We start from the raw sequence: 14,088 nt of genomic DNA, 5'->3' as shown, positions 1-14,088 counted from the left end.
TGGCACGTTGTCAGAATGTACAGGAAGAAATAAAAAACTATCTGCATTTAAAAGTATTCAAAATCCCGGGGCGCCTGGGTGGCTCAGTGGGTTAAAGCCTCTGCCTTCGGCTCAGGTCATGATCCCAGGGTCCTGGGATCGAGCCCTGCATTGGGCTCTCTGCTCAGCAGGGAGCCTGCTTTCTCCTCTCTCTCTCTCTCTCTCTGCCTGCCTCTCTGCCTACTTGTAATTTCTGTCTGTTAAATAAAATAAATAAAATCTTTAAAAAAAAAAAAAGTATTCAAAATCCCAACAACAAAAGACAAAAATAACCACAATAACATAAAAACATAAAGCACTTATCACGTGCCAGAACCTTTATAACCATTTACATATATTAACTCATAATACTTACGACAACTATCTAGGGTTGGCACGATTACTGTTACCATTATTATCATTATTATTATTACTATTTTACAGATGAAATAGCAGCCGCAGGGAGGCTAAGTAATCTGTCCAAAGTCACACAGTTCATTAGTGGCAGAACTAAGAAACCTGGGCTCCCAAGTCTTAACTCTTAACTCTCAAACAAACACTATACCTACTCTTCTCAAACTCTGACGTCACAATTCCTTTACCCTCTTATAGTTACTGAGAACTTCAAAGAGCTTTTATGTAGGTTATATCCAAAAGTATATTTCAGGTAAGAAATTAAAACTGAAAAATTTTTAAATATTTATTACTTCTTTACAAATTTTTTTAAAGATTTATTTATTTATTTGAGGTCGGGTGGGGGGAGAAGGAGCAGAGGGAGAAGGACAAGCAGACTTCATGCTGAGCTCTGAGCCCAAAACAGGGCTCGAGGATCCCAAGATGATACATGAACCAAAATCAAGAGTCAGATGCTTAACTGAGCCACAAGGAGCCCCTGAAATATTATTTCCTAAAAAAATAACAACCTACTACATGTTGACATGCTTCTATGAAAAATATGATTATTTTCCAAACCAAGAGAAAGTAGTAAAAAGAGTACAACTCTTTTACCATTTTTCCAAATCTCTCTAATGTATAATTTATTAAAAGACAGCTGAATTTTCCTATATACTGCAGTCAACCTGTTGAGATATCATACATCATGTAGTTCTAGAAAACTACAGTGTTCACTCATGAGGACAACGTACAGGTAAATAATATTTTCATGTAAATATATAAAAAGCCTTCTTCTGGGCGCCTGGGTGGCTCAGTGGGTTAAGCCGCTGCCTTTGGCTCAGGTCATGATCTCAGGGTCCTAGGATCGAGTCCCGCATCAGGCTCTCTGCTCAGCAGCAAGCCTGCTTTCCTCTCTCTCTCTTCCTGCCTCTCTGTCTACTTGTGCTCTCTCTCTGTCAAATAAATAAATAAAATCTTAAAAAAAATAAAAATAAAAAAATAAAAAGCCTTCTTCTTGCATCTACAGAAAAGGTCTCAGGGACACCTAGGGGTTTCCCAGACCACACTCGGAAAACTACCGCACCAGTTAGTATAGTGCCTGCTACACGAAACAGGTGAAAGGCATGATCTCAGGAACATATCTGCCTAAGGGCACTCACGGAAGGCCCAAGTGAGTGACGTCTCAACAAAGATCCGAAGGAAGCGAGGGAGCAAGCCATGAGGCTACCCAGTACAAAGTGCCCCAAGTGGAAGGACTATGATCAAGTACAGAAGTCCTGAAGCAGGAGCATTCCCTAAGGTATGCAGGGACAGCGAAGCGAGTGGTAAGGCTGGGACAGGTCCAGCGAGGGAAGAGGAACAGATGCGGTCTGAGAGTTACAGAGCCGCGGACAGATCACATAGACTCTGCAGGCACTACAAGGACTTGGGCTTTTCCTGTGAAAGAGAAGGTTTTAAGTGAGAAGGGAGCTGATCTGACTTTCATTTTAAATGGAAAATATCAGGCACTAGGGCTTAAAGTAAAAAACCTGAATAGAAACATCAGTTCCATCTCTTACTCTGTGTCCTGAAGCCTCTCTGAGCCTCAGTTTCCTCCTTTGTAAAATGTGAAGATACAGAGACCTCAAAGAGGTGTTGTCAAGATCCAATAAGGTAATACACATAAAACACTTTAAAATTATAACACACGACAAACATTTCATGACTAAGTTTATTTTCACTATGTAATTGCCATGTATTCCTCTTTGCTCGGCCCTCTATCCCTCCCCAGTTTCGGCACCACCTCCCCATTTATGTGACGGCTGTGAGATTAAGGATGCCCAGACCCCTGAAACTGTGAGTTCTGCCTGAAAATGCCCTTGAGCTTGTTGAGAGAAAGGCAGAGAAAGATATTTCTTGTTGTTAATGGCAAAGCAAGGTTTTTTAGTCTTTTTTTTCCTTGTTATTATAAAGAAAATTCTTTCAAAAACAATGCATGTGGTAATCATAAAAATGAAGTTCCAAAAAAAACAAGACTGTATGAAACTCATCTTTATTTCATTTGGCACTGATTTAATAAAGCTAAAACTGTGGCTCATGGTCTTGACAGTTTGCCTCATACAAAAGGAAACAAAAAGGAGGAAAAAAGATAGAGACAGACAGATGAATTCAAATGCCTTTGATCTGGGTCCTAACTCTAAGGGGATCCCAGATAAATCAGGAGTCAGAGAAAAGGCAGTAAGATGTAATCCAGAATACTGATGACAAAAGCCGTCTGTCTGCCTACCTGTCTTCTGAGATCACCATCAAGGTATGAGATCATCAAGCAGACCAGAGAAGAAAAAGCCAAGATGGAGACAACCATTAGGGCCTGTAGTATCTGACTCCACTCCTCTGGGACAGGTGCTAGACACTCAGGCACTGGTTTTTATCTCCACCTCTTAAGATGCAAGTCAATCTGAGCAGTGATAGAAACCTGCAATGGAAAAACCCAAGGAAAACCAAGATCTCCAGGGAAAATTATAAACAATCTCACATATCAGAGGTCTCTGATGGTTTCTTGTAAGTATGTTACAGCACAAAGAGCACAGTCAGGGGAGTAAGGAAATGAATTCTCCTTCCATCTCTGTCACTAATTAATTATGTGGCTTCAGGAAATAAATCATCCTCAATGGACTATTTCCTCACCTGTGACACCTAAGGGTTCCTCAAGCTCTAAAATCCTTTGAATATAAACAAAATTGTGTTTTTTTAAAAGCCCACACTAATATTTAGATTATTAGGAGATTCAAAAGGATCTTAAAAGTTCTGAAGTTTTTCACCAGCTCTATAGATCCCTGAGTGACATGAACCCAAACAAGGGGCCCTTCCTTGTGAATAGGAGTTAACCTATTACCGAAAAGGGCAAAAGTTATTTGTCCGCCATCTTCCTTCAACCTTATTTTCATGAATTACTACTCCCCTCCTTCCAACCTGAACTATTATAAAATACACAGTTTAGAGGCAAATTAGAATAATCAGGGATCTAGAAGTTAAAGAAATATGCAAGAATTAAGTAGGGGCACCTGGGTGGCTCCGTTGGTTAAGTGTCTGACTTCAGCTCAGGTCATGACCTTGGGGTGCTGGGTTTGAGCCCCACATCAGGCTTCGTGCTCAGCAGGGAGTCTGCATGTCTCTCTCCCTCTGCCCCTCTACCCCCCACTCATGTTTTCTCTCTCAAATGAATAAAATCTTAAAAAAAAAAAAAAAAAGAAGTATATAAGCATCACGTGATGAGGGAGTAAATGGACTGAGGAATGCTTTTCAATTACTAATATTTTTAAACAGATAGCTTGCACGGGTACAAAATATGAAAGATTCAAAAGGCAGATACAGCTAAAAACAGAGAAAACAGTTTTCTAAGGGCTAACTCAAAAAGGGCACTAAGAGGACTTCAGTGCATATTGTGCTCCATTTCTAGGGTTGGGTAATGTGCCCATGGGTTTATGTACTCTAAATATTATTGTAATACACACTCTATATAGATGTTCTTTCAATTTATGCGGTATTCCATACCATAATAAAATTAGAAAAGAACTCAACTGTTCTGTGGAACAAAAAGAGTCTTCCATCCCAATTCTCCAGCTCTCCATTCCCCTGCCTTAAAGTAGTTAGTCACTGTTATCAGTTTCTTATGATCCTTCCAGACATAACCTATACACAGACAAGCATTGGGGTTTGTCTGGGTCCAGTGTATGGGGGTTGGTGGAGGGGATGCACACATATGTGCATAAAAGAGAAAAAACAGACTCTCTAATTGTGCCTCATCAAGATCAAGTGTATGTCAAGGGACTAATAAAAACCTAGGGAACTGCCTTAATCCCCTTCTCTACAAGGGAACTCTGTCCCACTGTTGTAGAGTTAGAAACTAGGAAGACCACACTGGCAAGATATAGGGACAAGGCCTGCCTGGTCAAAGTCTTACATATTCGTTGGCAAGAGCTGAGCCCCATCATTCCTCTGTTGTAAACTACATCAGTTGGTGCTATGCCCCAACACACCCTTACTCTTAACTTCAAAAATCCCATATATCTATGTCAGATCATTAGTTTTCTAATCATGGTCTAGATAGGTTTGCACAGTGGTGATAGAGGATTTAATCCTCTAATCGTGGCTTGATCAGAACAGTTAGATTTAACAATACATATCACAGGAAGACACAGAGATGTAGATGATTTTCAGTTTTGAAAGCCATGCTTTCAACAGGACCAGCTCTGGGCAAGGACTGGCTAAGGTATGAGATGGTTGGAGGATTCTTTTTTTTTCTAGGATTTTTTTTTTTTTTAAGTAATCTCCACACCCAGTGTGGGGCTCAAGCTCACCACCCTGAGATCAAGAGTCACCTGCTCCACCAACTAAGCCAGCAAGGTGCCCTGGAGGATTCATTTCTTAATGCAAAACAGATTAAAATTTTCTGATAAAATCTTGATTTAAAGGTTTATGCCTTTTTAATAGGGGAAGTATGCCAAACGAAATTTTTTCATTTATTACAAAAAATACTTACTGAGTGTCTACCATGTGCCTATATACAGATGAATATATTGCACTTGAGAAGCCAATAATCTAATTAGAGAGACAGGCAAAAATGATAATTAGTCTACATTGTAAAGATGGTGCTGTAGGAACAGAGAGAAGGAAGGGCTGACTCTACTCAAACAGGGCTCACATAAAGGCAACATCTGAACTGGATCTCAAAGGGTCAGTAAGAGACCATCAGCAGGGGCACCTGGGTCACTCAGTTGGTGAGGCGTCTGCCTTCCACTCAGGGCAAGATCTCAGGGTCCTGGGATCGAGCTCCACATTGGGCTCTCTGTTCGGCAGGGAGTCTGCTTCTCCCTCTCCCTCTGTACTCTCTCTCCTTCTCGCTAATAAAATCTTAAAAGAAAAATGAAAAACGTTAATAAATAAACAACGTACCTTGAAACTTTGCTATCATATTCAGTAGCGTAATGTTTAATAGGGTAAAGACTGCATCTTGAATCTTGTCTAAAAGAGTTTATTTTTAAAATCTCATTAAATTGTAGTTTCATCTATAAAGTATATATTCATGGAAATCCAAATACAGTATGTATTGCTAGAATAACCTATGGCTCATATAGTCTAAATGTCTTGACTTTTTTAAAGTTCTTTTTTTTTTTAATTAAGATTTTTATTTATTTATTTGACAGACAGAGATCACAAGTAGGCAGAGAGGCAGGCAGAGAAGAGAGGAGGAAGCAGGCTCCCTGCGGAGCAGAGAGCCCGATCTGGGGCTCGATCCCAGGACCCTGGGATCATGACCTGAGCCGAAGGCAGAGGCTTTAACCCACTGAGCCACCCAGGTGCCCCTGAATGTCTTGACTGTTTAGAAAGAATGATTGGCTTCTAGCTCATCACGGCTTCATAGTGTGCTTTTTCATTTATCATAAATATAAATGTCACATTACTGTTGCAATAGAGCATAATGACTACATCTTCAGAAGAAAACAGTAACAATTTTACAAAAATTTAGAAAACACACGTACTAGAGAAATCAGTTTGCTGTACCTTCTATGAACACAGGCAAAAGACAGAGGTACACATACATGCTATTTATTCTCTGCAGATCTTTCATTCTACCTGTACCCAACACCCTTGTCAATTTTATCCATGCTTGTCTTACATACTATTATCCTCTGAAAGTTTTATGAAGTAGTTGGTCCAACAGATGGGTGGCTAGCCCTGCCCAACATATGTCATATGAAAACCAGCTCTTAGGCAAGACAAGTAAGTCCCTTTCCCTTATCCAGCTGGGAACCAGTGAGACCCCCTTAGGGGAAAGCAAATAATCTTTTAACCTTTATTAAGAAAAGTTACTGGACTGAGATAATCTGTAATCAACAAAGCAATGAAAGAAAGGAGAGAGAGTTCAAATGCTAGCTTATATTCCCTAAGATAAAATATCCACTTGCCCACTTACAACAGACAACTAGAACACAGAGAAGGGAAACAAAACAAAACAAAACAAACCCCGAGAGTCTGTTTAGCTGGGAACTGTTTCATCAAAGACAGGTAGGAAACAGTCAGATAATACTATCTTGTTTTCGAACACAGAGCTCAACAGATCCGGGAAGAAAAAGGAAAGGCAACAACCTACAAAGTGTAGCATATATGAACAGAAGAGCTCAAATAATAAATGACTCATCATGGTCTTATTTGTAAAACCAGACAGAACAGAATGGTAGCAGTATCTTTCCTCTTTGCCCTTCCCTGTCCATAAAGCTTAAGCTGATAGCATCTGATCCTGTCTTTAGATGGGTATCTGTCTCTTTCAACATACTATCTAAGTGTTCCCCAAGGAGAACAGTAAGACCAATTCTGCCAGAGACAGTATCTGCCAAAACTAAGCAGCCTATCTCGTTCCAATGAGTGAAAGCCAGGGGATGGGAAGAGGTCCGCAAATGCCACTTGTATGAATCTTTCAAGATATGCTCTGAAACAGGAAAACACTACAGACTACATTTTAGCAGAAGTCTAAAAATAACAAAAGAACATTCCCTATTTTTAGATATCTAACTTACAAGTTTCAAAACACTAAAAGTAAAGGAAACCATTAAAAACAAACTGGAATTTTAAACTGTTGTAAAAGACACTTCTGAGTTGAGAAAACTGTTTTTAGAGACAGAATTTTTAAAATCCTACATTTTTTCTTTTGACTACTTTCTTGCTCAAACTTCTCCATCTCCAAAACTTAGAGTCTCAATCTTCTGTATTATCAAGAGCATTTCCAAGAACCAAAAGATGATTCAGAAAGGTTATACCACAAAATGAGAAAGAAGGAAAATTTTAAAAACATGCTTTCACCAAGAGACATAAAAACAGAGTGTGGATTAATGATTAAAGACAGTAATGTATAAAACAGCAAAGGCAACTTAATTATCCTACATTTAAAGCTGTGCTACAGATAATAATAAAACACTTAACTAAAGGGAAATGTTTTCTTCCCCTCATTGAACAGTCTTAAGTCAGTAAACATCTAAAGCAAAGCTATGTCTGAATAACTAGAGTAACTAGAGTTCGCAGCTAGAAAAAATACTAATGTTTTTTTACAGTAGAAACACGAACATGCAGTACAGTCACTGGACAGTGTATATTTGCCCCCATCTATCTTCCTCCCATCTCTATCCAATCCTAGTTCAGATATACCCAACCTTATTCAAGAAACCTGTGGCAAAATAGAACCTGCAGGAAATACGGAATTACCGGACTGCACAGCCATCATTAACCTCTCAGGTTCCAGTAGAGTCATGACAGATTCTTCTCCGAAACAGCGGCCCACAAATACAATGAAAAAATTCAAAGTCACAGAAGATGTTGTCTTCAGAGGCTACCAAAGCTTTCATAAATTCAGTCTCGTGCCTTATGCTCAGACTGAGAACTCACTCCTCTTCTCAGTGCAGTCACCAATTCATGCACCCTTCAAGCAAGTCAAGATGGCACAGAGCTGAATTACTGCTGACAGGAAACCAAAAGGCGCTCAAGCTAAGCCCTGGGAAGTGTGGTTAGAACAGCGAGTGAGCTCCTCCTCCTTGCCGTTCGTCTCTGGGGGGAGGGGAGAGACATAGAGACCTTCAGAACACAGATCAACTGCTTTTCTCCCCTCTTTTCAGGAAGAGAAGATGAAGTTTTGTTCTAAACCTTCAGTATAAGGGACTTTGCTGTTAATGCAGTTTAGAGCAACAGATTAAACACAATCTAAACTCAATCTTTTGAAACAAACAGCCCAATTACTGACCCATCACTGGGAGGTGGGGATGGGACTTAGGCACATACGCATACAGATGAGTATGGACGGTGACTTAGTTTTCTGAAAAAGAATTCTAGGGGCTTTTTCAGCTGTGATATTTATAGACAACAGGCTAAGGAAGTTGAATATTTAACTACAGAAGCGCAATTATTTCTCCACCTGGACTTCAATTAAAATATCTGTTTCAAAAAGTCATCTGAATACATTCTGGAGCTGTAATCTGTCTTTCAGATCTGCCAATCCCCTGAAAGGGCCCCTTAACTTGTTCCTCTGTGAGACATGTGGGTTGTCAACAGTTTACTGATGCTATTTGACTTTTCTAAAATGCATTATGACCTTGCTAGACGTATGGAACACATAAGACAATAGTTCAAATATATAACAATTTCCCTTTCCTGAGAAAGAAACTTCAACTATTTTTCCACTAGCGCAGAGCAGGCTCTTCTGAATCAGAACAAACACGGGCATTTTACCTTCCACTGCAAAAACAAAAACACACCAAAATCCTTTCAAATCACAGCAATTTCATTTCTCTAAAGTGAAAAGCTTGTTCATTTCCTTTACAATCCTTTTTACTAACTGATCATCATAATAAGGATATAAAGATGCCTTTTGGCATATCTGATTGACTTCTAAACATCTAAAAACTAGAAATCCATGTTTGGTATGTTAGAATTCCTCAATCTTTCTGGTTAAGTAGCTGCCTGTGTCTGGAAAGCCTGCTGCTGCAAACGCAGCCCAGCGAATGCCAAAACACTCACAGAGTCAAACCAATGATAAATGAGAGCGCTAAGAGACCTCAGAAGAGAAAACAGCCTCAGAATGATTGAGGGCAATATTCTGTTGTTAGAAAAAAGAAAGCAATGCAGATCTGGGGTGGGGGAGATTTTGTGGAGGAGAGAAAAACTTCCTTTCTTTCTCACTCCAAGAACACCATGTTTAAAAGAAAAGCCAGAAAAGCTCTATACAGCACTGTGGGAATGACTCAACAGGCAGCCGAGTGGCAGCCAGTGTGGGCTAAATGCTGCTCTGGGAAGACAGAAGCGTTCTCACTGGCCCCTTCTGGCAACCAAATTCTCAACTGTCTTATAAAAAATGGGCAAATTTCAGTTCTGAGGCTACATGGTACTCAGGTCAGAGGTTAGCAACTAAAGTAAAAGCATCTTTAAAAGGGTGAATCAGGGGCGCCTGGGTGGCTCAGTGGGTTAAGCCGCTGCCTTCGGCTCAGGTCATGATCTTGGGGTCCTGGGATCGAGTCCCGCATCGGGCTCTCTGCTCGGCAGGGAGCCTGCTTCCCTCTCACTCTCTCTGCCTGCCTCTCTGCCTACTTGTGATATCTCTCTGTCAAATAAATAAATAAAATCTTTTTAAAAATAAATAAATAAATAAATAAAAGGGTGAATCATTCTATTGTCCCTATGTGGGCTGTACAGTTTGCTGTGTGAGGGTTTTTCAAATGAAACAAGTTCTCACAGTTCTGTACTTACTGGAAAATAAATATAAATTATTTTTAAAGATTCCTGTACAGAGGATGACAAGAAGGGCAGAGGGCTATGTCCTTTCTGCCAAAACGTCTCGCTTGGCTGTAGAAGAGTGCCAGAAGGCCACAACTGTCAAGACTGCAGCCCGACAGAGACGCTGACAGTCATATCGTGGTGGGAACAGTAAGGCATCACAGCACAACTGATGGCTGGCTTTTTCCTGGCAAGTCCACTCCCATTTTCTCCTCTGCAATGTGGGATAAAAAGAGCTAAAGAAAAGAAAAACAGTTTTAAAGACAGAAATCTTAAAAATGTATCTTTAAAAAAAGTAAACAAGGCACGTAACCTTTGCCTACTGCTAAGATTTTGCTCTTACCCTGAAGAGTACCTGAGCAGCACCAGATTCACTGGGAAACTGGCTTTAAGACAGGTTCCACAATTCTAAGTCTGAACTCCTATGACAACCTCAGTGCCACTAACTTTTGTGCCAGTTAGCAAAGTTTCATAGAGAACTAAAGTAAACTTTGATAAGATCTTTGAACAAGTGAACATGATTTTCAAATTAACGGCGCCAAGGGAATGAAGGGTAATGATCTTAATTTCCAATTAAATAAAAGCTCTTTTGCTTTTAATCATAGCTCTAATCAACACAAATATGTTACAGCCTCTATTAATCCACACTAAAGGGACTTGATAACTACAGAATATCAACATAGTATATTCACAAGGCTTCCCTTCACCCCCATGATCAAGAGGAACTGGAAAAGTTCCTATCCTACTTGACTTCCTACTGGATTTATCGTAGTTCCTATACTCTTCTTAAAACTTCCTATTTCCATGATTTTCTTAAAAATCGTACTTCCTTCCCTCACTGACCTCTCTTCTCGGAATCCTAAGTAGCTCTTTTTCTGCTGCTATCAGGGGCATCCCTTCCCTCTTTTACATATTCTCCCTGGGCAATCTCATCCTTTCTTAGGGTTAACTAATAGCCACATTCTCATCCACATCTAGCTCTGAATCTACTGTGCATCTCTATCTGGCGATCTGAAACTCCGTATGTCCCAAAACAAGCACCCAATACCACCCTGCATCAACCACTCAAGATACATCGCTTCCATTTTCCCTATCTTGGGTAACAGTTCTCAGGTCCCAAACCCCTCCCTCCAGCCCCAGACAACTAAGTATAACTAATTGTCTCATAACTTATTTCTCCAACCGATCCTTTCTTTCATCTTTACAGCCAGTGCTTTGCTTTATTTCAGGTCCTTCAAATTTCTTGCCCAGAGTATAGAACAGCTTTAAAGACAAAAAAAAAAAAAAATTACAGAAACATTCAAACACAAAGGTGGGAAGAATGGCATAATGAGCTGCTTATGGACCTCCATCACTTAGCTTCAAAATTTGTGGCCCTTCTACCCTCCCTACCCACTCCCACCACACACAGCACCCAACCCACACTCAATATCTCTGGGGCAAACTCTGGTCATCATCTCATTTCATCTTTATTCTGTACACCTAAAAGAACTATTTTTTCAACATAAACACAATATTACTGCCACCCCAATTTTTAAAAATCCCTTAATATCATCAACTATCCAAACAATGGTCAAATTTTCCCAACTATCTCATAAATTTTTTAGTGTTGATTTATTCAAATGAAAGTCCAACAGGGACAATATACTGCATTTCACTGGTGTCTCTTAAATCTCCTTTCATCCACAATCCCTCCCATCTTTTTGTAGTTTATTTGTTGAAAAACCCAGGCTGTTTTCCCACACTGTGGACTTTGCTAACTACCCCATGGTATCATTTAATGCTGCTCCATCCCCCTACATTTCCAGTAAATTAGTATGAGTTAAATACAGAGGCTTGATCCTCTTTAGCTCAAAGCTTTTCACAAGAACGCTGCAAAGGTGGTAGTGTGTACTTCAGCAATAGCTTCAAAACTGTGCTCCGTCTCTGCAGCCTTGCCTTGATTAAAAACCATCCCTGTTACCGAATAATTCTAATTCATCTTTCAAAACTTGGTTTAACCTCTGCCTTCCAATGATCCTGGCACTCTCCCCACCACTCTCCATGGGTAGGCTAAGTACCCTCCATCTATGCTCCCCCAGAACCTGTGCCCACCTCTATCACTGCTCTTTACCACATGGCTTAATGCCTCGGCATTAACAGAGCAGTGTCTGACATGTGACAGCATTCATAGATGCATGCCAAATGCAATGAAAAGTCCTTTATAGCGCAGAAAAGTCTAACAATATGGGAAAAGTTCATAACAACTAAAGAATCCCTATCTACCCAGAAAAGGCAAAGTTGTCTTACAATTTTGGAAAACTACATGAGGAAGACAAAAATTAGCCACAGCATTGAAGTCTAGAGCGTAAATAAGGACAACCACAGTAAAGCCCTTAGGGATATTAAGTGCTCATGACAATGAAAATGCCCAAACTGTAGGGAATGAGTGGGAGAAACCAGAAAAACAGAGAGCCTAGCTCCCTACAAAATAAGCAATTCTTTAACATCAAAAACTGTCAACTTCACCAATAACTGGTATTAATTTCTATGATGGAATGTAGCATACACAGGTATTATACACAAAGTAACAAATGCCTTTATGATCTCTGTGAGATTTCAGTACACTAACATGTAATCTTGTTCCTAGTCCATATCTGACTTTGATTCTCCCAAGTGCATGCTGAGGTTCTCCTCTACAGAAATCCATTCACTATAATGAAATTGTACAGGTCCCAACCAGTTCAGTCTCTCCCCCAGATACCTGGTTTTGGGCAAAGTGAAAACACCCAATGATAACACAACCTAACACCTAGGCAAGTCACTACAGGTCCTGGGCAGCTTCCATCTCCTGTGACCAAAGTCTACTACTGATAGAAAACCCAGTCGAGACCCGCAACCCTAGGAGGAGCACACATTACCATAGGTATGTTATTCCCTGGCCTCAGGATACATGGAGGCAGTATTTTCAGGTAACTTTCCAAAGAACAGTAAACGTTAAGGGCTACCATAGCTATAAATATAAACAGCCAGGTATCTTCATATTGTACGTCTGAAATATTGTCCTCAAACCAGGGTGGGGCACAAAGACAGGGGTGAATCAGACTGGCACTGCCTCTGCCCTTCAGGGCCTTCCTTATAAAGAAGCAGGACAGAAAATCTCCAACCAACAATTTAAAAAAGAAAAAGGAATAAATGAAGTACCAAATAAAAGTACAAACGAGTTCTAAACAAATGTGAGAGAGGCAATTGGTTCTGGTTACAAGAGACTTGGATTGCTTCTTAGGGGAAAGATGATGTGAGCCGGTTGCTTAAGAAAATTAACGGACCAGAGTTTATCAGTTTCTTTCTTTCTTTCTTTTTTAAAGATTTTATTTATTTATTTGAGAGAGCATAAGCGGGGGATGGTGGGGGTGGCAGGGAGGGAGATGCAGGCTCCCCCTGAGCAAGGAGCCAGCTGGGCATGGTGCTCCATCCAAGGACTCTGGGATCATGACCTGAGCCAAAGGACCCTGGGATCAGGACCTGACCCTAAGGCAGACGCTTAAATGACAGAGCCACCCAGGCACCCTATCAGTTACTTTTTGAATTCCCAACTCCACAGACGTATACCCATGAATCATAAAATGACAAAGCCAAAAGAAACCCAGTCTTGACCTGATCCAGCCCCTCATCCAGAGTATATACTAAGTGAGAGACACGTAAGAAACTCTTCCAAAATTCCCGACAAGCGGTCCCCCATCTGTCAAGACAGTACTTTTAGAAAAGCTTTACAAGTACTGTTTTAATGGACAAGGAAATGAACTGAATGGTCAAAAACAATGAAACACCCACTGGCTACAAATGGGGAATGGTTCTTCCTCACTAGCAATCAAAGAAAGATGAACCGAAACGAAAATATTTCATTTATCACATTAGTGAAGTCTTTTACGAATGAGGTAGTCAATGCTAGTAACTGAGCCAGGCACTCATGAGGGTTGACGGAAGTATAAATCGGCAGGCCGCTTGGAAGGGAGCAGGACAAGGTATTTCCCAAGAACCTCAATTCTTCACAATGCCTACTACAAAGGCCTGGGTGATCTGGCTCCCATCTCCCTACTCATTTTGCATCTCCTTCTCCCCTGTCCAGTGACATACTGGTATTTCTTAAGTTCTTTTGTGCCGAGTATTCCCCAACAGTCTTTCCCTGTCCCCTGTCCCCAGTCCCGTTTTCTACTTCCCGATCTCCCCCAGCCTTAGCACAAGCTATTCCCTCTTTCCTTTGTTTGGGCAACCACTCCTTGTGCTTTGTTAGCTTAAATATCCCTTCCTCAGAGGCCCCAACCAATCTCCTCCCTTCCCCCACCTAAAGCAGAGCCATCTCTGTGAGATTTGCTATGCTGTTATAATATCTTGTGCTTC

At 40.5% G+C, this 14,088-nt stretch overlaps 1 protein-coding gene across 4 annotated transcripts in view; it reads right to left on the bottom strand.

Moving 5' to 3' along the window:
* MRTFA (myocardin related transcription factor A) overlaps window positions 1–14,088 on the bottom strand; it is a 193,079-nt gene that overhangs the window by 87,903 nt on the left and 91,088 nt on the right. The window contains exon 1 of one of the 4 annotated variants that reach the window (XM_046013254.1): window positions 7,651–7,796. The exons of the other annotated variants lie outside the window; for them this stretch is intronic. Within the exon in view, the coding sequence (XP_045869210.1) occupies window positions 7,651–7,696 (46 nt within the window). The 5' untranslated portion in view covers window positions 7,697–7,796. Of the gene's footprint in view, window positions 1–7,650; window positions 7,797–14,088 lie in introns of those variants that run through there. 4 annotated transcript variants of the gene reach the window in all.

The sequence above is a fragment of the Meles meles genome, chromosome 7 (genome assembly GCF_922984935.1).
Source record: "Meles meles chromosome 7, mMelMel3.1 paternal haplotype, whole genome shotgun sequence".
In the NCBI taxonomy this organism is placed as follows: domain Eukaryota; kingdom Metazoa; phylum Chordata; class Mammalia; order Carnivora; family Mustelidae; genus Meles; species Meles meles.
This window is presented reverse-complemented; position numbering and strand designations above follow the sequence as displayed.